The sequence below is a fragment of the Triticum aestivum genome, chromosome 4D (genome assembly GCF_018294505.1).
Source record: "Triticum aestivum cultivar Chinese Spring chromosome 4D, IWGSC CS RefSeq v2.1, whole genome shotgun sequence".
NCBI classification, from domain to species: domain Eukaryota; kingdom Viridiplantae; phylum Streptophyta; class Magnoliopsida; order Poales; family Poaceae; genus Triticum; species Triticum aestivum.
The window spans coordinates 497,672,797-497,694,838 of NC_057805.1; the positions used below are offsets into that span (position 1 = coordinate 497,672,797).

A 22,042-nucleotide genomic window follows, 5' to 3' on the forward strand; every position below is an offset into this window, starting at 1 on the left:
GTAATTGATTATGTTGACCAAAATCCGAAAGCCAGACAGACAATGTTTTTACTTGACCTTAAAATCTTACTTTGGCGCACAGCAGGAATCGTTCCTGTTTCCTGTTCTTCTGTTTTGCGTACTCACTCTGAGACTCTGCAACCGAGCTCCCATTAGTTGATATTCCCTCCGATCCGTAATTATTGTCATGGTTTTAGTTCAACAATAATGATGGAACCGATGGAATATGAATTAATTAACGTGGGTGTGGCTAGCTCTCGTCTAGATAAAAATTAACTAAGTCTCATCTACAAAATAGAAATAAAAATCCGTACGAATCTTCTCGTAAAATCAAATGACATACGAGTTAGATGGAACTTTGTTAAGACGAGAATGAACAAATCCGTTAATTATATCAATTATTGAAGATTTGAGAGGTAAAAGATTCAATGATACTTCATCTGCAAACTAATATAAAAGCGTTTAGATCACTATTTTAGTATTCTAAACGCTCTTATATTAGTTTATGGAGGGAGTACTTCTCTACCATATTTCCTGAGGACCCATCAGTATCCATTCAAACCAGAATAGTCCCTAGGCTTCATAGCATCCAAATGTGAACCAAGGGATGGTGGCTAGGAAAGGGTATGGGTATCACTGGCCGATGGGCTTTACGTTCTGTTGAAATGAACAAAATTGATGGAATTTCGGGAATATTGCAGTCTTGTGGTTTTTGAAGTTGCTACAGTCCTTTCGCAAAACTTAGGTAAATAGATTTATGTTTCTGCTTGATTTGGTGTTTTCAATGTTTTTGAAGTTGCTAGTGTCCTTTTCACAAAACTTAGATAAGGGAAGCAAACTAGATTTCTGCGTGTGCTTGAGTTTGTTGTTTTTTATGGTAATGTCTATATTACTAATACCCATGCATGATTTGTTGCAGATAGATTGGTTACTTCAGTGGTTAAAAGAAAGATCTCTTCATGCCAACACAATAACAATCAAGGTTGCAAGAGAGTGGCATTTTCAGGGGCAGACCTTCCAGAGGTACGGCATACTACAATGCTGATAATACTAGTAATTAGAGTAAAACACGACTATGACTATTCTAGCCTCAAAGTGCACAAATTGATATGGACTGATCTTGTAGTGCTGCAATCTCCTGCAGTACGTACTACAACATTAGTTGCTTTGCTCATTTCTAACTATTCCAGCTCAGAACAAAACTCTCTGTCAAGAGATGAGGGTGAGTTGCTTTGCTATTTTTGTTCGATACATTTTAGCAAGGTAAGAAAGAGAGGTGAGACACATGGATAGACCACCACTAATCCTCACCCTCAATTGAACAAGTTTTAGAACAAATTATTGGTTAATAGGCTTCAGAGCAGCGGCGAGTCTAGTAGGGGGCCTTCAACAGGCTTGAGCCTACCCTCCAGCAAAACAAAAGCTCACCAGTCCATCTAGAGCCCGTTCACTGTAGCAAAACATACGAGCAATATCTCTCTGTTCGTAACTTTGCACCCAGCCAGCCGTGATGCGTCCAACAGAAGTGCAGAATAATAGTCGCAATCTCACAGGACTGCAGCCCTCAACAGAGGAGTGCACCGACAGTATGGTAGAGGAGCGCGCCGGCAGTAGGGTAGTGGAACGCGGCGGCAGTACCGCAGTAGGGAATTGGAGCGTGCTGGCCGGCCCACAAAGGAGGGAGAAGGCCACAACCTGGGCAGCTCCACAGCTGGGCGCATCCCCGCTTTGGCCACTGGAGGGCCAACCCGCAAGATGTTGGTCTAATACTTGATTTATTTCGTTAAATTAGTAACACTAATGGCTAGCTCATGAAATGTTAAATAGTTTACTGTTGAATACAGCTTGTTTGCCTATTTACAAAAATAAAGATACTATGAGTATTCTACGAGAAAGAGATATCCACAAGCATAATTTTCAGTAATAATTCTAGTGTTGGGCACTTGGGTATACTTTTCTTTATTTTGGTTTGGAGCCGTTCAACAATATGGCAGTATGAAGCAACACTGATATCATTGTTTTTGCCTTCTTGTGCTGTTTTATTGTTGCTTCTCTCATACTAATGTATTGGTATGTGAATTCCTAGTACATGACACTATTTTCTATGATGATGCTAATTTAGTTTAGTCATCGTTAATTTTGAGCCCACCCTCCATTTCCTTTCTGGATTCGCCACTGCTTCAGAGTAAGATTCTACAAGTGGTTCATAGAAATCAATACGACCTTTTGAAATCTCACACAATACAAGATTGTCTGGCTTGGGCATTCGAGTACATTCACCAATGCAAACAGTCAGGAAAGCAAACTGTCATCCTTAAACTTGATTCACCAAAGTGTCTGATATGGTGGAACATGATGCTATTCTTCAGACAATGGCTAACTTGGCTTGCTTGGATGAAATGCATCATCTCTTCAGGCACTTCTTCCATTTTGCTTAATGCGAGTCCCGGGTAAAAAATTGTCTGTAAGAGGGGTGTCCGTCAAGGGGATCGGCTCTCGCTGTTACTTTTTGTGGACTCGGCCGACCCTCTTCAAACTATGCTTAATGATCATTTTCTCCATGGGCATTTGAGAGCTCTTATTCCTATTCCGACCACGACCAGCACTTTCCCATCATACAGTACGCTGATGATACTCTAGTTGCGTTGGTGGCCTCGGCTGATCAGGTTCTTGTATATATCCTAAAAAGCACCTTGGAGTAGTTTTCCCTTGCTACAGGGTTATCAGTGAATTTCAGCAAATCTTGTATGGTGCCAATTAACTGTTCCGATCAACAGATGCAGGACCGTTCTAGCTTGCTGGAATGCCATGTTGGCCAGCTGCCATTTCCTTATTTGGGCTTACCACTTGGTACAACACGTCCTATAATTCAAGATTTTGTGACCCTTGGTGGACTGTGTGGAAAGAAGATTAAACGTCTGCTCCCGCTTTTTGACATCTGGTGGCTCTCTAATTATGTTAATTCAGTTATGTCAGCGCTCCCTACATTTTACATAGGCTCTCTTAAGATTTAGAAAAGGACGATCCAGTCAATGGACAGAGCAAGACGCCACTGTCTTTGCGCCAAAGGGAGGATGGCATTGATCAAAAACCCAAATCCTTGGCTATATGGGATATAGTTTGCATGACAGCAGCTTTTTAAGTTTTACAATTGTGCTAACATTTCTTGGCCGCAGCTGGTTAGGCATGCATATTATCAGAATTTTGTTCCCCACGGCTCATTTTGGTGGCGGGACATTTGTTCTTTTGCTTGGCACTTTCGGGCTATTACCGCACTTGATCCAAGAACTGGCATGACTATACTTCCGTGTGAAGATAAGTGGCATTCTGGAGCTTCACCTCCCGAGATTTTTATAATTTTCTGTTGAGCACAATATATTCCTTGCCCAGGCTGTTCAAACAAAAGATATAACAACTTTGTTCATTCTGCCCCTGTCTGAGCAAGAGTTTGAGGAGCTTTAGGTTGTCTCTGCCCATTCAGATGACTGTTCAGGATGGTCTGTCAGATTCTTGGACGTGCTGTTTAGAACTTCAAATGCTGGGCGTTTTACTCCATCTAGCTACAAATTCCTATTTGCTGGTTTGGAGGTTGACCCAATCTTCTCTAAATTATGGAAAAGCAAATGTATGACCAAGCTGAAGGTGTTTGCTTGGTTATTTTTAATGGATCGGCTCAATAGTAGGGGTCTAATGCTTCGGAAACATTAGCATTTGGAGCCTGGTCCCAATTGTGTGCGCTGCTCTGAGGGAATTATTGAAACAAGGAACCATATCTTCTTTGAGTGTTCTTTTGTAGCTAGGTGCTGGAATTTTGCAGAAGTCACTTGGCTCCCAGGTCTTTCTCTGTTCCATTCTTTCCATGCAACGAAAGCTTCCTTTCAGAGCTCATGTTTCATTGAGATCATTACTTGTGTTGCTTGGAATATCTAGAAAGAAAGAAATGGTTTGATTTTTAGCAAACAAGACCAATATTTTCTTCTTGGAAAGCTAGGTTCCTATCTGATCTCAACCTCACTGCTCATCGTTTCAAGCAAACCGAGAAGCAAAAGTTTGAAACTTGGATCTATAGCCTCTGGCCTTGGCTCTTTTTTCTTTTGTTGCTCCTTGGGGTTTCTAGCTATCTAGTTCCCCACTGAATTGTTAGCCTTGTTAACCTACATGTAACCTTTCTGTTTTATGTACTATATTTATTAATAGAAAATTACCCTTGGGGGTTCCCCCAGGATTTCATGGTAAAAAGAATAGTAGGAAAGTACCGACAACACAGTTTTTTGTGAACTAAATCTTACTCCCTCCGTCCGAAAATACTTGTCATCAAAATGGACAAAAAGGGATGTATCTAAAACTAAAATACATCTAGATACATCCCCTTTTATTCATTTTGATGACAAGTATTTCCGGACGGAGGAAGTATAAAGAAACATCCTGCACATGCTCACCCCATTGTAACAACCACTTGCCTGTACAATTCCCCTTGTGAACTTTTCTCCAATGTTTGTGTCTATAGGACATCTGGCGCCATATACATTCCCTACTGCCGCTGCGAGATGCTGCCCGTGTTGCCTGCGTATCTCATGCATTTTTACGTTCCTGGAAATGCCATCCCAACCTCTCCTTCACTAGGAAAGCACTGGGCCTGAATAGAATTCCACGTCAAAGTGATGTAATTGCAAGGGATCTCACTATGAAAGTCGACCACATTCTCAAAAAACACTCAGGCAAAGGAGTTAAGAAATTCAGGATCGAATTACACATGCCAGTTGATCCCTGCTATCTTAATAGCTGGCTTCAGATTGCTGCTGAACTACGGGTTGAGGAACTCGCCGTTGTTCTACCTTCAACCTGCAATGCAAATGACTACGATTTCCCTTGTGCACTTTTTGTTGATGATGGGTGTAGAAACGCAATAGAGCATCTCTGCCTTGGCGGTTGTGCCTTCCATCCCACAGCTGGATTTGGTTACTTGAGAAAGCTGCGGCTGTTTTGGGTGCATATTACGGTGGATGAATTAGAATGCCTTATTTCCAAATCTCCAGCTTTGGAGCACTTGGCACTCAAGTATTGCTATACGATCACTTACCTGAAGATACCTAGCCTGCTACAGCATCTCAGCTACCTGATGGTAGCTGCATGCGCTAATCTGCAGACAATAGAGTGTAAAGCTCCAAATCTCTCCACTTTTTACTTCAGTGGTCGACAAGTTGAACTTCTGTTTGGATGTTCAGTTCAAGTGAAGACCATGGAAATGCGTTGTTCTACTCAGTGTAACACCATTTATAATGCTTGTGCCAACCTGCCATCCATTGTGCCAAATATTGAAACTCTCAGCATATCTTCTGTTAGTGAGGTAAACTGCGGAACTTTTGATTATCATATATACCTTGAAATGTTACTAATGTGAGGCGTATTCTTGAAGGTGGTCAATATACCAATCGTGCCTGTAAAATTCCTCCACCTCAAGTATCTGTCTATTTCTCTTGAAGGAAATGGGGCTTTTTCCCCAGACTATGATTACTTTTCTCTGGTTTCTTTGCTGGATGCTTGTCCTGTCTTGGAAACTTTCAACTTGTTTGTAAGTCGCTCTTTCATCTTGAATCATATCTACTGTCTAGTATCTTCGGTGGTACGATCCAAGTATCTTGGTTTTTCACATTGTCAGGGACACTGATATTGAACATTGCGCATGCAGGTGTCACAGGATCGCATGAAACACGATTCGGTTCTTGGAGACCCGTCGTCACGTCTTAGGCAGATGCCTGAATACCGCCACGACAACATTAAGAATGTGAGGATTATTGGGTTTTGCTCTGCGAAGAGCATGGTCGAGCTGGCATGCCATATTCTCGAGAATGCAACATCACTCGAGTGCCTTACTTTGGACACGATACGTGCTTTCAGTATTGACAGACACATTCACAAAACTGGTGAATGTGGCCACATAGGCAGGCATATGATCAGAGAAGCACGTAAGGCGCTCTTGGCTGTCAAAAGATATATCGTGGGAATAGTTCCCTCCACGGTCAAGTTAAATGTCTTGCAGCCTTGCAAGCTATGCCATGCTTTGGCTGCTTAGATGTGGCAATATCATAAATTTGTAAATTACATTGTTGACTGAACACTGTTGCATGAGTTGCCACTTGCAGCAGGAATGTCCAAACGGGTCACTTAAACACCAGCGTAGAAGTATAGGGACAAGCAATTATGGTATTTGATATATAAAAGAAGATATCAGGAACTATTTAGTATTGTAGCTGTTGATATATTTTCTTATAAAATTCGGTCAGGATTTACAGCATTTGACCCAAGACAAAAGTTATAGGCCTCCTTTCGGGAGACAAGGGAGTATCATGTAACTGAGATGTGCTATGCAGTTATCCCAGCAATCTTGTTTATCTTTCTCCCTGAAATTATTGTTTTTGATCTTTATTTTTATTTTCACATATGCTGTGATTTGGTTCTTGTACTTTGTGTAATCAGCTTGACATGTGTTGTGCTTGAGGTATACTGTGATGATGTTTGATGAAAACCAGAAATTTTGGCTCTGGTATTTGCCTGATGAAAAAACAATCAAGTTTTGGCATTCCAATTTTTTTTAAATAAAAAGCAGAAGCCTAAAAATGGGGATAGTACATGGAACTACAAATTATTATAGACAATTACACATGTTTGAGAGCTGTGTAGCATCAACAATGGTGCCCAGATCAGCAGGGTTCATTTTACATCGCCTCCAAATCAGTGCTGAATCGTCTCCATTGTTGATTCAGAGAACATCTACTCTAGTGGTACAGATTGCAGAAATGGTGCACGAGCTGGCTGGATCATCGCCCCTCGCCCTGGGCGTTGAGCTGGGAGAAGACCTGGCTGTCGGCGAGGTCGGTCATGCTCACGCCCGTCTCGTCCGCGTCGTCCATCATCAGCAGGCTTGTATATATGTGTAAGAGCATCTCGAGCCGCGCCCCCAAAAGCCCCCGAGGCCATTTTCTGTCGCCGGCGCCCAAAAAACGGCCCAGTCGCGTTTCAGGAGCCCGTTTTCGCCGGTTTGGGCCGAAACTGACGCCGGTGGACCCAGACGGAACCCGGCGCGCTGAGGGGCGCCGGGGAAAGCGATTTTGACGCGAACGGGAATGGGCCCGCCGAGTCACGCCGCTTCGTCGTCCTCATCGCCTCGGTTCCCGTAGGAATCAATGCCAAGGCTGCCGCGCTGCTGCACCGGTTATCCTCCATTGATGCCTCACGGGCGGCGCAGTGATGGCGCCCGCGACGCGCGTCCCGTCCGCTCCCGCCATGCGTCGCCCGACATGCAGGGTCTCACCGCCCCGCATCGGCTATAAAAGCCGACCTCCCCGCCGGTGAATGCCACAGTCGCCACAACTCGCCTTCTCTAGCCTCGTCTCCCACAGAAGCCACCTCTCCCCCCTCTTCCCCGCGACGAGCAATGGCTGAGCGGTACCCCGGCAACGAACGGCTTTGGCCGACTCCATCTCCACGAGGACGAGGCGCGCCTCCTCTACGAGGTCGACTATCCGGCGCCTCCAGACATGCGGGTGCCGGGCTCGTGGAAATTGAGCGCCGGCGGCGTCCCGGTACCACCGGGGCTGAACGGCGGGCCAAGATCGCCCGCATCCGCTCGTCGCTGACAGAGACGCAGCGGAACGAGCCGAGGTACGCTGCCGACAGCCACACGCTGTGGACGATGTACTTCGAGCGTCGCCGCGAAGACCAGATCGCCTCCGCCAACAGCATCATCCCCCGTGGCCGCCTCAACGCCGACGGGCGGCGCGAGTGGTGGGGCGTGCCCGGTCGCACCCTTGAGGCCGTCCTCGACCACATCGAGACCGGCAACACGCCGCGCCTCGAGTACCCGCCGCGCCCGTCATTCTCTCGCCGTCGTGGCAGCCCCTGGACGGTGCGACGAATGGAGCCGGGGATCTCCTCATCGTCGGGCTCCGGCTCGCTCTCCTTCGGCTCGCCGACGCTCTCCTTCGGCTCGCCGACGCTCCGCCCCATCAAGCCGGAGCCGGAGGAGACGCCGCTTCGTCGCCACACCCGTAGCGGCGCCCTCGTCATCAACGAGGGCGGCCGCCCCTCCCCACGTTCCCTTCGCCTAGTCCGGCTGAAGACCGAGCTGGGGCTGCTCCCCGTGAAGGCGGAGCACGCGGAGGCCGCCGCTGACGAGAGCGCCCTCAAGTGGGCGAAGGCGGACTACGTCCGCGAGCAGGTGCCGTGCCAGCGCCGGTCGTACACGGAGATCAAGGCCCGATGTCGTGGACGCAAGGAGGGCGGCGTCGTCATCCTCGACAGCGACGACGAGGACGAGCCCGGGCCGTCCAACCCCCCGCGCGTCGGCGACCCTGGTCAGGGGTGCAGTAGGGACGGCGGCGGCTCCGGCGGGGCGTGCGACGACGACGGCGGCGGCGGCGACTACACCCGGTTCTACAGGCTCCTCGGCATGTAGAAGGCGGACGGCGACCACGGCGTAATAGAGCTAGGCATAGTTTGTATGTTTCTTTGTTTTTTTACAAATTTCAATGAAAATCGTCGAGTTTGTGGCAGATTCGTATCAGATCGCTGAGTTTGCGCGATTTTGACGGCGAGCTGGGGGCGACGACCGGGAACGCAATTGCCCCCACGCGACAAGCAAATGCCGGTTCGGTCCCAGACGGCTCTTTTTCGGCATCATGTGGGGCCGAATGGTTGGAGATGCTCTAACATGTATGCAATATTTTGAACCAACTCCCTCTATCTTGAAAAGTAAAAGCCAAAAATATTTATTGAGTTCCGCATCAATGTCTCCAACATCATCTATTCAAGAATGGAGGTACCGTAGTTATGTATATCGAATCAATTATCAATTAAATTAGAAACCACAATAGAGAGTTCTCGCCAAAAAAAAAATTCACAATAGAGAGAATTTAAATATATACATACATGCAACCAGAAAAAAAAAAGTTTTGCGAGTTTGTCTTAAAAAAAGTTGTTCACGGACAATTAAACGGACCAAAATTTTACATGCCAAAGTCTGGCCGGATGGCAGGAGGGTGAGAGTCCGTTTCCTCTCGTGGTGGGGTGGGTAGCCCCGTCAGGCGGCGCCGACGCTATTTCCTCAGCCGCGGCTTGTTGGCTTCGCCTCGAATTCGAATTCGAGATAGAAGCGCGGGATCCCCTCCCCGCACGGCGCGCGCCCAATTCTGTGTCGACAGACCCATTGACATATACGGAGTAGAAGAGGAACAGAGGTTGAGCCCTTCTTGGCGCGCTCGATTTCTCGCTGTCGTATCGTATCATGGGGTTGCTAGCTCTGAAGCTGCTCATGTCCAGGCAGCGGGATAGCAAGCATCTCGGCGGCCAGATTCAAGCCCGCAGTAAGTCGTCTCTTAGCCCCTTCTCGGCTTATTTGTCTGAGGTTTCTGTCCCGGAGGGAAAAAAACTGATCTTTTGGGGATTAGTTACTAGACCTGAATTCTTGCTAGGCCTGAATTCTTTTGGGGATGAACCAAAACGCTCCTTTTTGGTAAGATAAGAGGAAGTTTTGGAGGCAATCAAGGAAAAGGCCCCTGGCATGGACGGTTATAACACCTCCTTTTAGTTGCAGTGATGATCTGATACAGGAGATCGGCGACATCGTAAACCGCCAAATCTCCTCATTTCCCATTAAGTATTAGGGATTACCACTAAGCACGAAGAAACACAGAAAGGAAGATTTTCATGGTTTGATTGACAAGCTAAGAGACAGGTTGCCTGCTTGGACTAGTTGGTTTTTATATATCAAGGAGGTCGTCTAATTTTGGTGCAGTCCGTGCTCTCAGCGATCCCCATCTTTCAAATGATGTCACTTGATCCCCCACCATGGCTCTTTAAAGCTACTGACAAAATTAAAAGAGCCTTCTTATGAAGGGGACTGATGTTGTTCAAGGTCATCATTGGAGATTCATCAGGGTGTTTTTTCTGGATTAACAAATGGATTAGTGAATTCACAATTGAAGAACTTGCTGCGGAGGTTTTCCACTCGGCTCATCCAAAAACTAGAGTGAAGCGAACGGTCATTGATTGATGCCATGACCAATGGTAGATGGATTAAGGATATCAAGAAACCAATTAATGTACTTGCCTTTGTGCAGGCGCTTGCATTGTGGGATATCCTCTCTCAAGTTCATCTTAGTCGTACCTGAATGCTAGTGACTCTTGGAATTGGAAGTGGGAGGCCAAGGAAGTTTTCTCGGCAAAGTCTGTTTACAAAGGCGTTTTTAGCACTTCGATCACTGACCTATCGGCTGATGCAATCTAGTCGTCTTGGGCTCCACTCAAATGCAATTTTTTCTTATAGTTGGTCGTTCATGGAAGGATATGGACGACAGAACCTCCCTCATAACAAGCTAGTATGTTTCTTCTACTCTTCTGTGATATGGTTCAGGAAAACATCCATCACATGTTCATGGAGTGCGCAGTCGTGAACTCTGCATTGGGCTGATCTGCAGGAGGTCATCCCACAAATGGATTCAAATTTGATCATGCTTATCACCTGGAGCATCTAGTGCCATTCGGGAGATCTAGGCTGCAAGGGGATAAGAGAAAAAAACTGAACTCTTTGATCATTCTTATCACCTGGAGCGTCTGGACTGAAAGGAAGGGAGGAGTTTTTGATAATATCTTCAAACCAATACAGCATATCGTTGATCTGATCAAAGCTGGTGCTAGGCTTTGGGCGGTGGCTAGCCCGTGACATTTTCCTTTGTGGCCTTGCTCCTTCTGTTTTGTAGTTGTTTCTGCATTGTCGTTGGTCTTGTCAGGTCCTTTGCCGGTAGTTTTCATTTTGGTAAAAGGTCGTATTCGGCTTTTGTCAGGTCGACCGTAAGGCAGTAACCTTTCTATAGCTTCAACTTCTCCTTTCTTAATATATCCTACATGCAGTTCTCCTGCATGGTTCGAAAAAATTATGTTGATCAAAGTCTGAAAGCCTGACAGACAATGTCTTTTACTTGACCTTAAAATCTTACTTTGGTGGCCAGCAAGATTGATCCCTTTTTTTTCTTGCTGTTTTGCGTAGTCACTCAGGGACTCTCCAACCGACCTCCCGTTGGTTCAGAATGAATTAATAATTGAAGAATTGGAGAGGCAAAAGATTCAATGATACTCCCTCCGTCCCAAAATAAGTGACTCCATAGTTCCTGAGGAGCCAGCAGTATCCATTCAAACCAGACTTGTCCCTAGGCTTCATGTGGTAGCATTCAAATGTAAACTGAGCGATGGGGGCCAGGAAAGGGTAGGGATATCACTGTCTGATGGGTTCTATGTTCCGTTGAATTGAACAGAATTGATGGGATTTCTGAATATTGCTAGTGTCCTTCCGCAAAACTCAGATAAGGGAAGCAAACTAGATCTCTGAGTGTGCTTGAGTTTGGTGTTTTCGAAGCTGCTAGTGTTCTTGTGCAAAACTTAAATAAGGGAAGCAAACTAGATTTCTGTGTGCTTGAGTTTGTTCTTTTCGATGGTAATGTCTATATTATTAATACCAATGCATGATGTGTTGCAGATAGATCGGTACCTTTAGCGGCTAAAAGAAAGATCTCTTCATGCCAACACAGTAACCTTCAAGGTTGCAAGAGAATGGCATTTTCAGGGCCAGACCTTCCAGAGGTACAGCATACTAAAATGTTGATAATACTCGTAGTTAAAGTAAAACATGACTATGACTGTTCTAGCCTCAAAGTGCACAAATTGAGCTATGCTAACTAAATAAACAAAATATGGACTGATCTTGCAGTGCTGCAATCCCCTGCAGTCCTACTACAACATTAGTTGCTTTGCTCAGTTCTAACTATTTTATCTCAGGATAAAATCACTATATGAGTTACTCTGTAATATAGGCTGTACCCGAGAAATCGGAGGACCTTATAGCTATTAAAGAGCAATGATCGAAAAAAATGTTCTCTATATCTAGCTAAGTATCATGCTTCACTATGAAATAAATTTTATAAAGAAACATCGTGCACATGCTCACCCCCATTGAAATAACCACTTGTCTCTACAATTCCCCTTTTGAACTTTTCTCCAATGTTTGTGTGTCCAGGACATCTGGCGCCATATACATTCCCTACTGCCGTTGCGAGATGCTGCCCGTGTTGCCTGCGTATCTCATGCATTTTTACGTTCTTGGAAGTGCCATCCTAACCTCACCTTCAGTAGGAAAGCGCTGGGCCTGAATGGAATTCCACATCAAAACGTTGTAATTGCAAGGGATCTCACTATGGAAGTTGATCACATTCTGAAAAAACACTCAGGCAAAGGAGTTAAGAAATTCAGGATCGAATTATACATTACAGTTGATCCCTGTTATCTTAATAGCAGGCTTCAGATTGCCGCTAAACTACGGATTGAAGAACTCGCCGTTGTTCTACCTTCAACCTGCAATGCAAACTACTACGATTTCCCGTGTGCACTTTTTGTTGATGATGGGTGTAGAAACACGATAGAGCATCTCTGCCTTGGTGGTTGTGCCTTCCATCCGACGGCTGGATTTGGTAACTTGAGAAGGCTGCAGCCCGTTTTGGGTTCGTAATACGGTGGATGAATTAGGATGCCTAATTTTTAATTCTTCTGCTTTGGAGCACTTGACACTAAAGTATTGCGATACGATCACTTGCCTGAAGATACCTAGCCTGCTACAGCATCTCACCTACCTGATGGTGTCTGAATGCACTAAACTGCAGTTGATAGAGTGCAAAGCTCCGAATCTCTCAACTTTTTTACTTCAATGGTGGACAAGTTAAACTTCTGTTTGGAGATTCAGTTCAAGTGAAGACCATGGGAATGTGTTGTTTTGCTCGGTGTAACACCATCTACAATGCTCGTGCCAACCTGCCATCCATTGTGCCCAATATTGAAACTCTTAGCATATCTTCTGTTAGTGAAGTATACTACAAAACTTTTGATTATCAGATATAACTTGGAATGTTACTAATGTGAGTCGTATTCTTGAAGGTCGTCAATACACCAATTGTGCCTGTCAAATTCCTCCACCTCAAGTATTTGTCTATTTCTCTTGAAGCCGAACATGGGGCTTTCCCCCCAGTCTACGATTACTTTTCTCTGGTTTCTTTCCTGGATGCTTGTCCTGTCTTGGAAACTTTCCACTTGGCCGTAAGTCACGTTTTCATCTCGAAAGATATCTAGTCTAGTATCTTCAGTTGTATCATCAATCCAAGCATCTTCCTGGTTTTTTACATTATCAATCGATGGTCATATTAATTTTGATCCTATGCAGTCATATTAATTTTGATCCTATGCAGGTGTCGCAGACTCGCATGAAACATGATTCGGTTTTTGGAGACCCGTCACATCTTAGGCAGAGGCGGGAATACCGCCATGAGAACATCAAGACTGTCAAGATCTCTGGGTTTTGCTCTGCAAAGAGCATGGTTGAGTTGACATGTCATATTCTTGAGAATGCAGCATCACTAGAGTGCCTTACATTGGACACGATAGATGATGTTGACGATATTGGTAGGCACATTCATGAAACCGGTGAGTGTAACCCCATAGGTAGGCATATGATCAAAAAAGCCCGTGAAGCCTCTTGGCAATTGAAAGGTATATTATGGGAAAAGTTCCCTCCACAGTAAAGTTAAATGTTCTAGAGCCTTGCAGGCGATGCCATGCTTTTGCTGCTTAGATGTGGCAATATCATAATTTAGTAGATTATTATATTGTGGACCAAATATTGTTGCATGATGCAATATTTCACTGTGACAATGTCATAATTGAATTTATTGTTTATTACTCCCTCGGTTCCATAGTTGTCGCTAATTTAGTACAACTTTGTACTAAATCAGCGATAACTAATATGAAACGGAGGTAGTAATTTTTAGTTACAACTTACCGCGCTATTGGTTCCTTTGTTTTTTCTATTTTAAGTGGGTTGTGTTAAGGTACTATCATGCTGTTTGATGAGAATAGCAAGATCTGGGTTTTTAATTGCTTGGTGAAAAGAAAAGTTGTGGCATTTTAATAAACTCTAAAAATAAATATTGCAGGTCCATAGTTCACTCCCACATGTGCAGGTAGAAATCTTCAGAAAATTTAGAACATTGAAAGTAAGCCTTGAGTTTGGTGTGATGAGTCACTGTTGTGTATCCGTGCATTGCCCAAATCAGTTTTTTTTTCAGGTGTTCACATTGAACGCCGATGCAGTCTTCTCACGAAGCACATTCCACACTGAAAAGGCTCCACTTGGAATTTTTTTTGGAAAAAATTCCCATTTATTCAAAAAATGTTAACACTTTCTGAAAAATAAACATGTTTTGAATTTTGATGAACAAAATTTGATTTTTGGATGAACATTTTTTAAATTTCAATGAACAAATTTTAAGTTCAATGAACATATTTTGAATTCACCGAACATTTTAAAAAAATCATAAACATTTTTTGAATTTGATGAATATTTTTTTGCTTTGATGAACAAATGTTGACTTTGATGAAAAAAATTGAATTTCAGAAAATGTTCACCGATTTGTAAAAATGTTTGAATTTTTAAAAAGTCACTAATTTGAAAAAAATCCCAGATTTTAGAATTTTTTGCGAATTAGTAAAGGGAAAAAGAAAAAAGAAAAGAAAAACAAAAATTCAAAGAGAAAGTTTTAGAACCTTCCCAAAATCAAAAAGGACTAGTTGGGCCGGCCCAAACATATGTAGCATGAATGGGGGGATGGGGACGAGCATGGTCGCTACACAGCGAAGGTGTGACATACCAAAATGAATAAAAATGCCTAAAAAACCAAAATGAATAAAAAAGAAAAAACAAAGAGAAAAATAACAAGTAAAAAAATAAAATGAAGGCGTCCTCGTCTTTTTACAACTTGCCTTATCAATTAGAAATAGTAAGAATGCCCAGTTTGATCTTGAGTGGAACAACAATAAAAATCGAAGCTTGAGTTTTTTTTTTTTGACGAGAAACATATAGCTCGGACACAAGCTTTCTCACACGTCCAGAAAAAAAGGCCCAATAGACAAAAGACCCTCCCTCACGCTCAGCCCATGGTGCATCCCTGCCCAATAGAAGGAAAAAAAAGAACAGGCTGGTTGCACTGGGCCGAGACTACACTGGACAAGTAGTGCTCACGAATCCACTAAAAGGAATGTCCGATCCAATGGCTGACTTGTCCACTAAGATTTAGCAGTCCCCTTTATTAAAACAAAAGGCAGAAGCCTAAAAATGGCGATAGTACATGGAACTGCAAATTATTATAGTATGGCGAATGCTAGGCGTAAGCCGGCCGATAGCTCGTGGTTATAAGCCGCCTTGATAACCGTCCAATTATGCACATCTGGTGCCCCGCGCGCGGATCGCAATTCTTGTCAAAACGCACAACTTCCCTCTCGCGCGACACAAGCACCACCATGCAGCACCTATTTTCGCGCTCCGAGCACACCCACCAGCACGGCGACAGCGGCTGCGACGCCGCCGGAGCTGCGATGCAGTGGCCGTCGAAGTCAACGCCGCCGGAGCTGGAGTATCGGAGCTGCAATGCAGAGGTCGTCGATGCTGCCCGAGCTGCAATGCAGTGGCCATGACGCCGCCAAAGCTATGATGCAGCGGCTGTCGGACTCGACGCCGCCGGAGCTGCATCGCCGAAGCTGCAATGCAGCGGTCGTCGACGCCGCCAAAGCAGCAATGCAGTGGCCACGACGCCACCGGAGCTGCACCATCGGAGCTGCAATGCAGTGTTCGTAGACGCTGCCAGAGCTGCAATGCACTGGCCACGACGCCGCCGGAGGTACGATGCAGCGGCCGTCAGAGTCGCCGGAGCTGCAATGCAGCGGTCGTGGACGCCGTCGGAGCTACACCTCCAGAGCTGTAATGCAGCGGTCGTCGACGCCGCCGGAGCTGCAATGTTGCCGCCACGACACCGCGGGAGCTGGCCGGACCTGTGATGCAGCAACCGTGACACTGCCGGAGCTGCGATGCAGCGCTCGTCGACACTGGGTTTGCCCGCAGCTTTATTTCACACGCTCGTCGGGAGATCGGGTTGTTGGAACTTGGAATACAGGGGCGTCGCTAGTGCTCGTCACCTGCCCGATCTCCCGACGAGCGTGTGAAATAAAGCTGCGGGCAAACCCAGTGTCGACGAGCGCTGCATCGCAGCTCCGGCAGTGTCACGGTTGCTGCATCACAGGTCCGGCCAGCTCCCGCGGTGTCGTGGCGGCAACATTGCAGCTCCGGCGGCGTCGACGACCGCTGCATTACAGCTCTGGAGGTGTAGCTCCGGCGGCGTCCACGACCGCTGCATTGCAGCTCCGGTGGCATTGACTCTGACGGCCGCTGCATCGTACCTCCGGCGGCGTCGTGACCAGTGCATTGCAGCTCTGGCAGCGTCTACGAATGCTGCATTGCAGCTCCGATGGTGCAGCTTCGGTGGCGTCGTGGCCACTGCATTGCTGCTTTGGCGGCGTCGACGACCGCTGCATTGCAGCTTCGGCGATGCAGCTCCGGCGGCGTCGAGTCCGACAGCCGCTGCATCATAGCTTTGGCGGCGTCATGGCCACTGCATTGCAGCTCGGGCAGCATCGACGACCTCTGCATTGCAGCTCCGATACTCCAGCTCCGGCGGCGTTGACTTCGACGGCCACTGCATCGCAGCTCCGGCGGCGTCGCAGCCGCTGTCGCCGTGCTGGTGGGTGTGCTCGGAGCGCGAAAATAGGTGCTGCATGGTGGTGCTTGTGTCGCGCGAGAGGGAAGTTGTGCGTTTTGACAAGAATTGCGATCCGCGCGCGGGGCACCAGATGTGCATAATTGGACGGTTATCAAAGCGGCTTATAACCACGAGCTATCGGCCGGCTTACGCCTAGCATTCGCCTTATTATATGGGCGTGGCTATATGCTAGTCGCCTGAAAATAGTAGTAGGGGTCAGTGGATTTTTTTCTTTTTGAAACGCACGCATTGCACCTAGGCACCTAGTTATATCCAAACTACTAGTGTTAGTATAGGCAGCTAGTTCGCTAGCTAGTTCAGCATATACATGTTTATTTTCTTTTTCCATGTGTGTATGTGGCTGTGTGTCGGCGCAGTGTGTTTGCGCGCATGTGTGTGTGCAAGCGTACTCATCTGTAAGAGATGGAAAATACGACACCACTAATATATACATAGTAGATTCATAAAATGCGTGTTCATGGAATGAATTAGTAGCATTGATATCATTTTCTATAAGATTTTTTTGAATAAATAATGATAAAATTTGCACACAAATTAGATAGAAAATTACAATTTTTTATAATATGCACGAATAAGCAAATAATAGTGGATTTTTTGGGAAAAATAATTCTGAGAATGAATGGTTTGGTGGCATTGGTATTGCCCTTAAAACAGGAAAAATGAAATAAAACTAAAAAGATCAAAATAATAAAATTGTGCTTTTCCATAATATTAAAGATAAGCATATAATGGCGGGTTTTCACGAAAAGGAAGTTTCCTTAGAACGAAAGAATCAACGACATTGTTGTTGCCCATAAAGAAGAAAGAAATAGAATACAAAACTAAAAAAGTCAAAATAATGAAGTTTTCTAAAGAATAAATTAGTGGCATTTGTATAAACCTTTAAGAAAATGAAATGAAAATTATTGCACACAATTTACACATGAATTGCACTTCTCTATAATATGCAAAATTAAGCATATAATGTGAAATTTGCATAAAAAAGAAGTTTCCTAAGAATGAATGAATTAAATTGCATTCATATTACCGTTAAAGCAGACAAAAGTTGAAACAAAAACAAAATCAACATCAAAATCAAAATAATGAAGTTTTGGAAGGAAGAATGAATTACTGGCATGGTATTACCCTTTAAGAAAAATAAAAGGAAAAGAAAACAAAAAATATCAAAACAATGAAGTTTTCTAGAAAATAATTAATTAGCGGCTTTGGTATTACCCTTTAAGAAGGAAGAAAATGGAGTCAAACTAAAACAAAATCAAAAGAATAAAGTTTTCTAAGAAAGAATGAATTGGTGTAACTATTATTACCCTTTAATAAAAATAAAATAAAAATATCTAAAATAAACAATGACAAAATTTGCACAATATACACAAAAATTGCATTTTTTTTAAATACGCAAGAATAAGCATATAATACTGAAATTTTCACAAAAAATAATCCTAAGAAGGAATGAATCAATGTCATCGATATTACCCTTAATGAAGAAATAATAACTAAATCAAAATCAAAATAATAAAGTTTTATAAGAACAATGAATTAGTGGCATTGGTATTCCTCTTTAAGAAAAAAAGGTAATGAAAAGGTTAGAAAAACTTGCACACAACTTTGCACTAAAATTCCACTTTTTGTAGTATACAAATGACAATCAGTGATAGTGCAAATTTTCACACATATTGATAGTATTTGTATGTATACATTGACATTCATCCCAACAACCAAAAATAACGACAAAAGAAAAGAATAAAATCCAATAAATAAAGAATAACAATAAACAGAAGGAACACAAAAACAGTTTTCTTTCAAAGAAAAACAAAGGGGCAGAATGGAGGACTGGGCACGTACGTGGGCTTTAGCCCAGTAGCAAGTTGACTGACCCAAATATGTGGTCAGTCAAAAACAAAACCTAAGCCAGCTTATAGTACAGTACATATCTGAAAACAAAAAATCAATGGCCAAAAAAGTCGACTGACCCAAAATTATTTTTCAGGCGACTTACGTATAGCTAAAGTGGATGTGAACAACACGTCCAGCCCGATCATCTACAACCCTCCCACCACAAGGGAGGTGGCACCGGACGTCGTGTACAGGACGCAGCGCGCGGCGAACATGACGAACTTCCTGCGGGCGACAACGTCGGGCCTGAACTTCAACGTCACGTGGACGTTCCTGGCGGAGGCAGGGTCCCGCTACCTCGTTCGCCTCCACTTCTGCGACTATGACGTGGTCAGCTCCGTCGTCGGTGTTGGCATCGTTTTCAATGTCTATGCCGCGCAAGCCCTTGGCAGCAGAGACCTCGCGTCGAATGCTCAGGCGACTCAGCCGAACGAGGCCTTATATCTTGACTACGCGGCCGTGGCGCCAAGAGCTGGGAACCTCACCGTCAGCATCGGCACGTCGCCGAAAAGCAGGGGGTGGGGTGCAGCGACGGCTTAGGGAAAGCGGCGGCGGCGAGAGGAGGTGACAGCGGCGATGCTAGAGTTAGCTGTGGGTGGCGCGGCGACGACAGAGGGGCGGTGACGGCACGGGCAGCATGCGGGAGTAGCGCGGCGGCAGGAAGGAGGGAGGGAGCGGCGGCGGCTGGCGCGACAGGGGCGCGGGCGGCTAGGGTGGCGGCAGCGGCGACGGCGGGGAGGAGACGCGCGGCGGCGGCAGGGCGGAAGCGAGGTCGTAACCTAAAAAATGGATACCATGTATGATATGAGAATTGCATGATGTAATACTCAGGTGCAATCGCATGTATATATGATGTACAACGGTGGACCACGACTTCAACTATACAAAAAAAACTAAGAGGTGGGCCCAGTGCACAATATGCACAACACATATATTCAACATTAATAGCAAATAAACTTTATTCCTCAGATAATCAACATATCATTTGAGAAATAAAGGTTCAAGGACACCCCAAATAAAAGCTAGTTCAAAGGCTGCATGTGTTTTGCATACCAAGGATATCGATGATAGATTTTTCCACGACAAGAGCTTCCACTCATGATTCATTCATTCATCAATAATGGGGTTATGGACTATTTTGATTATCAGGAGCCCCGGAACCAGAAGAATCATAAAACACAATATCATTATATCTTGCCCATTCTTGCGAGGTTATGTTTCTGCCAAAATCTGTTTGACTGAACTATAAAAGACCAGAGATATCTTTACAAAATGTGCGAGTGTATGCGAAGTTGCTAATTGAACATAGCTTAACGGAACTCTTGAATAAATTCCTTCGGGATTTAATATTGTGAATCAAACGACCGACAATGATGAATTTCTAATAGTTTCAACCTATGAAAAATGTTTTGTTTGCGGGGACAACAGCGGGCTTACGCCAGCCTGAACTTTTCATTGAAGGCAATAGGAGAAGACATCATACAGGGTTTAAATACAACAACAAGGAATAGCCTGCCTTTGAAAGCAAGGCAAATGAATAGTTTGCACCTGTTTGGGGCGTAATTCGTCCAAGTGACCGAAGAGAAGGGGTCCAACGGCTTTTCCACGAAAACTACATCATATGTTGATCCCATCGAGAGAGATCTACTGTCGAGGCGACTAGTGCGACAGTCGTTTTCCTACGAGTTCAAGGAGACAAGAAACAAAAATTGAGCGCAAGCGCAAGACATTAAGTTCGGCGAGTGCTACGGTGGAAATCCTAGGGTGTAGGTCTAGGCATAGATCGTCTCCTCTCGGACCCATGATGACTGAAGTGTTGTCTCGTGGAGTGAGGAATAGAGTGGGGAAGTAATTAGCAAGATTCATGCCAATCAGCCACACATCTTTCAAAGGAGATGGAACGACCATTGCTGATCTTCACTGAAGTAAATTGGCGGAATGGAGTTAGGCCAAAAGATGTGAAAATGCTTTGAACCAAAAGGGCCCTTACTTAGTTTGTATGAAAGCACACAGATGTATGGCGCCTAACCAGTTTAGCATAATCCGAAGCAGAACATGACCTTTGGTTTGCCAGGAAATCAACTTTTGAAGATAGATTCTTCCATGACGAGAGCTTTCACTCACATTACATTCGTTCATTAATAACATGATTGTGGACCTCTTTGCTTTGCATGATTCCAAAAGTACAATAATAGAAAAAAATTACGAGCACAAGATTGCAAGCCGCCCAATGATTCAGATAGGGGTATGTTTATTAATAGGCGTAGGATGTCAGTAATCTCAGTCAAGGAACTATGCAATTAAGATATAAAAAGTCTCGTACGCCCTCAATGGTGTATAAGACCATATGCACGTGTTAATTAGTAAAGGACCAAAAAACGATTCAAGGTCTCAGTAGTAGCAGCTTTGAAAACCAATAATCGCATTATGATACATGATAAGTATTCACTAAGTTCTTGCAATTGGATAAGATATAGTGTAAATTCCATTTTTATCCCCTAGTTTGAGCTTTGTGATACATTTTACCCCATTTTGAGAAAATTCGCAATTTATATCCCAATTGATCAAAGTTATGCCACATTTTACCCCATTGTGTTTTTCTCCAATTTCATGGCTTGCCACGTAGGCGATTTTTGTTCTTTTTTCTATGGCTTGGTGCCTGGTTTATTTACATGTGCGTTTTTTTTCTCAGTTTGAAGGAGTGGGTCCTCCCTGTCAGGACGCGAGAAAGAAATTAGAAAAATATATGGTTGGGCGGGTATTTAACCCGACACCTCCTTCTTGTGGTCAACTCGCACACACCATCGCCTACACATTGTGTCCATCGAAAGATATAATGCTAGAGAGTGGATCACTTCATGAACAGTTACCACACTCTCTAAGATATATCTGCTTTTGATGAAGGCAATTGATTTTTGGAGATTAGTCTATCCATTATAAGCCCTAGCCTATTAGCGAGAACTTTAGTAAAGATTTTGAAAACACAATTAATAAGTAAGCTTATAGGTCTAAACCTAGTCATGACAGAAGGTTCTCTAGGAATTAGAGTTAGCATGGCAAAGTTTAACCTCAAAATATCTAGTTTGCCAGAGTGAAATTTAGCAAGCATAGCTAGACGGGCACTCTTGATTAGGTACAAGAATTTCTGGTAGAAGAAGAAAGGGAGGCCATCAGGACCAGGTCCTCCATCAGAGTAGGACCCAAAGATGGCAGCCTTGACTTCTTCCTCATAGAAATATGGTAGAAGAAGAGTAGGACCAGGTGCTTTTTTTAAACACTTTCACTCCGCTTTATAAATAAAGCAACCATCATGTTCATATAACAAGTCCAAGTGCAATAAAAATAATAGACATGTTGGACAACAACACAAACATGCCAAAAAATGAAAAGAAAATGTGATAAAAGGCTCATCGGAGCCAACTGATCAATAACTAGAAGGTGAA

General features: G+C 44.3%; 2 protein-coding genes across 4 annotated transcripts in view; both read left to right on the forward strand.

Moving 5' to 3' along the window:
* Positions 1-6,426, forward strand: part of LOC123098993 (uncharacterized) — a 7,098-nt gene extending 672 nt beyond the window's left edge. Inside the window, exons 2-5 of the mRNA XM_044521093.1 lie at positions 920-1,023; positions 4,508-5,347; positions 5,417-5,572; positions 5,690-6,426. Coding sequence (XP_044377028.1) covers positions 920-1,023; positions 4,508-5,347; positions 5,417-5,572; positions 5,690-6,073 — 1,484 coding nt within the window. The 3' untranslated portion in view covers positions 6,074-6,426. The remainder of the gene's footprint in view (positions 1-919; positions 1,024-4,507; positions 5,348-5,416; positions 5,573-5,689) is intronic.
* A 2,613-nt stretch (positions 6,427-9,039) lies between these two features.
* LOC123100575 (uncharacterized) lies at positions 9,040-13,696 on the forward strand. Of its 3 annotated transcripts, XR_006448434.1 has the most exons (5): positions 9,040-9,362; positions 11,531-11,634; positions 12,068-12,900; positions 12,979-13,137; positions 13,287-13,696. XR_006448434.1 is itself a non-coding variant. In XM_044522483.1 (4 exons), exons 1-3 carry the CDS (start codon positions 9,284-9,286, stop codon positions 12,554-12,556), a joined length of 672 nt encoding a protein of 223 aa, XP_044378418.1. In that variant the 5' UTR covers positions 9,040-9,283; the 3' UTR covers positions 12,557-13,137; positions 13,287-13,696. The 3 variants fall into 3 exon arrangements, 1 of the variants encoding a protein (XP_044378418.1); XR_006448433.1 differs by having other exon boundaries at positions 11,045-11,634; positions 12,068-13,137; XM_044522483.1 differs by having other exon boundaries at positions 12,068-13,137.
* Positions 13,697-22,042: the final 8,346 nt, after the last annotated feature.

What these genes read in the sequence shown, in the direction of transcription:
- LOC123100575 (XM_044522483.1), top strand. Translation starts at nt 9,284, where the DNA reads ATGGGGTTGCTAGCTCTGAAGCTGCTCATGTCCAGGCAGCGGGATAGC. An exon ending in CGGCCAGATTCAAGCCCGCA is followed by an intron (nt 9,363 to 11,530) that starts GTAAGTCGTCTC and finishes GATGTGTTGCAG; the next exon opens with ATAGATCGGTACCTTTAGCG. An exon ending in CAGGGCCAGACCTTCCAGAG is followed by an intron (nt 11,635 to 12,067) that starts GTACAGCATACT and finishes TTGTGTGTCCAG; the next exon opens with GACATCTGGCGCCATATACA.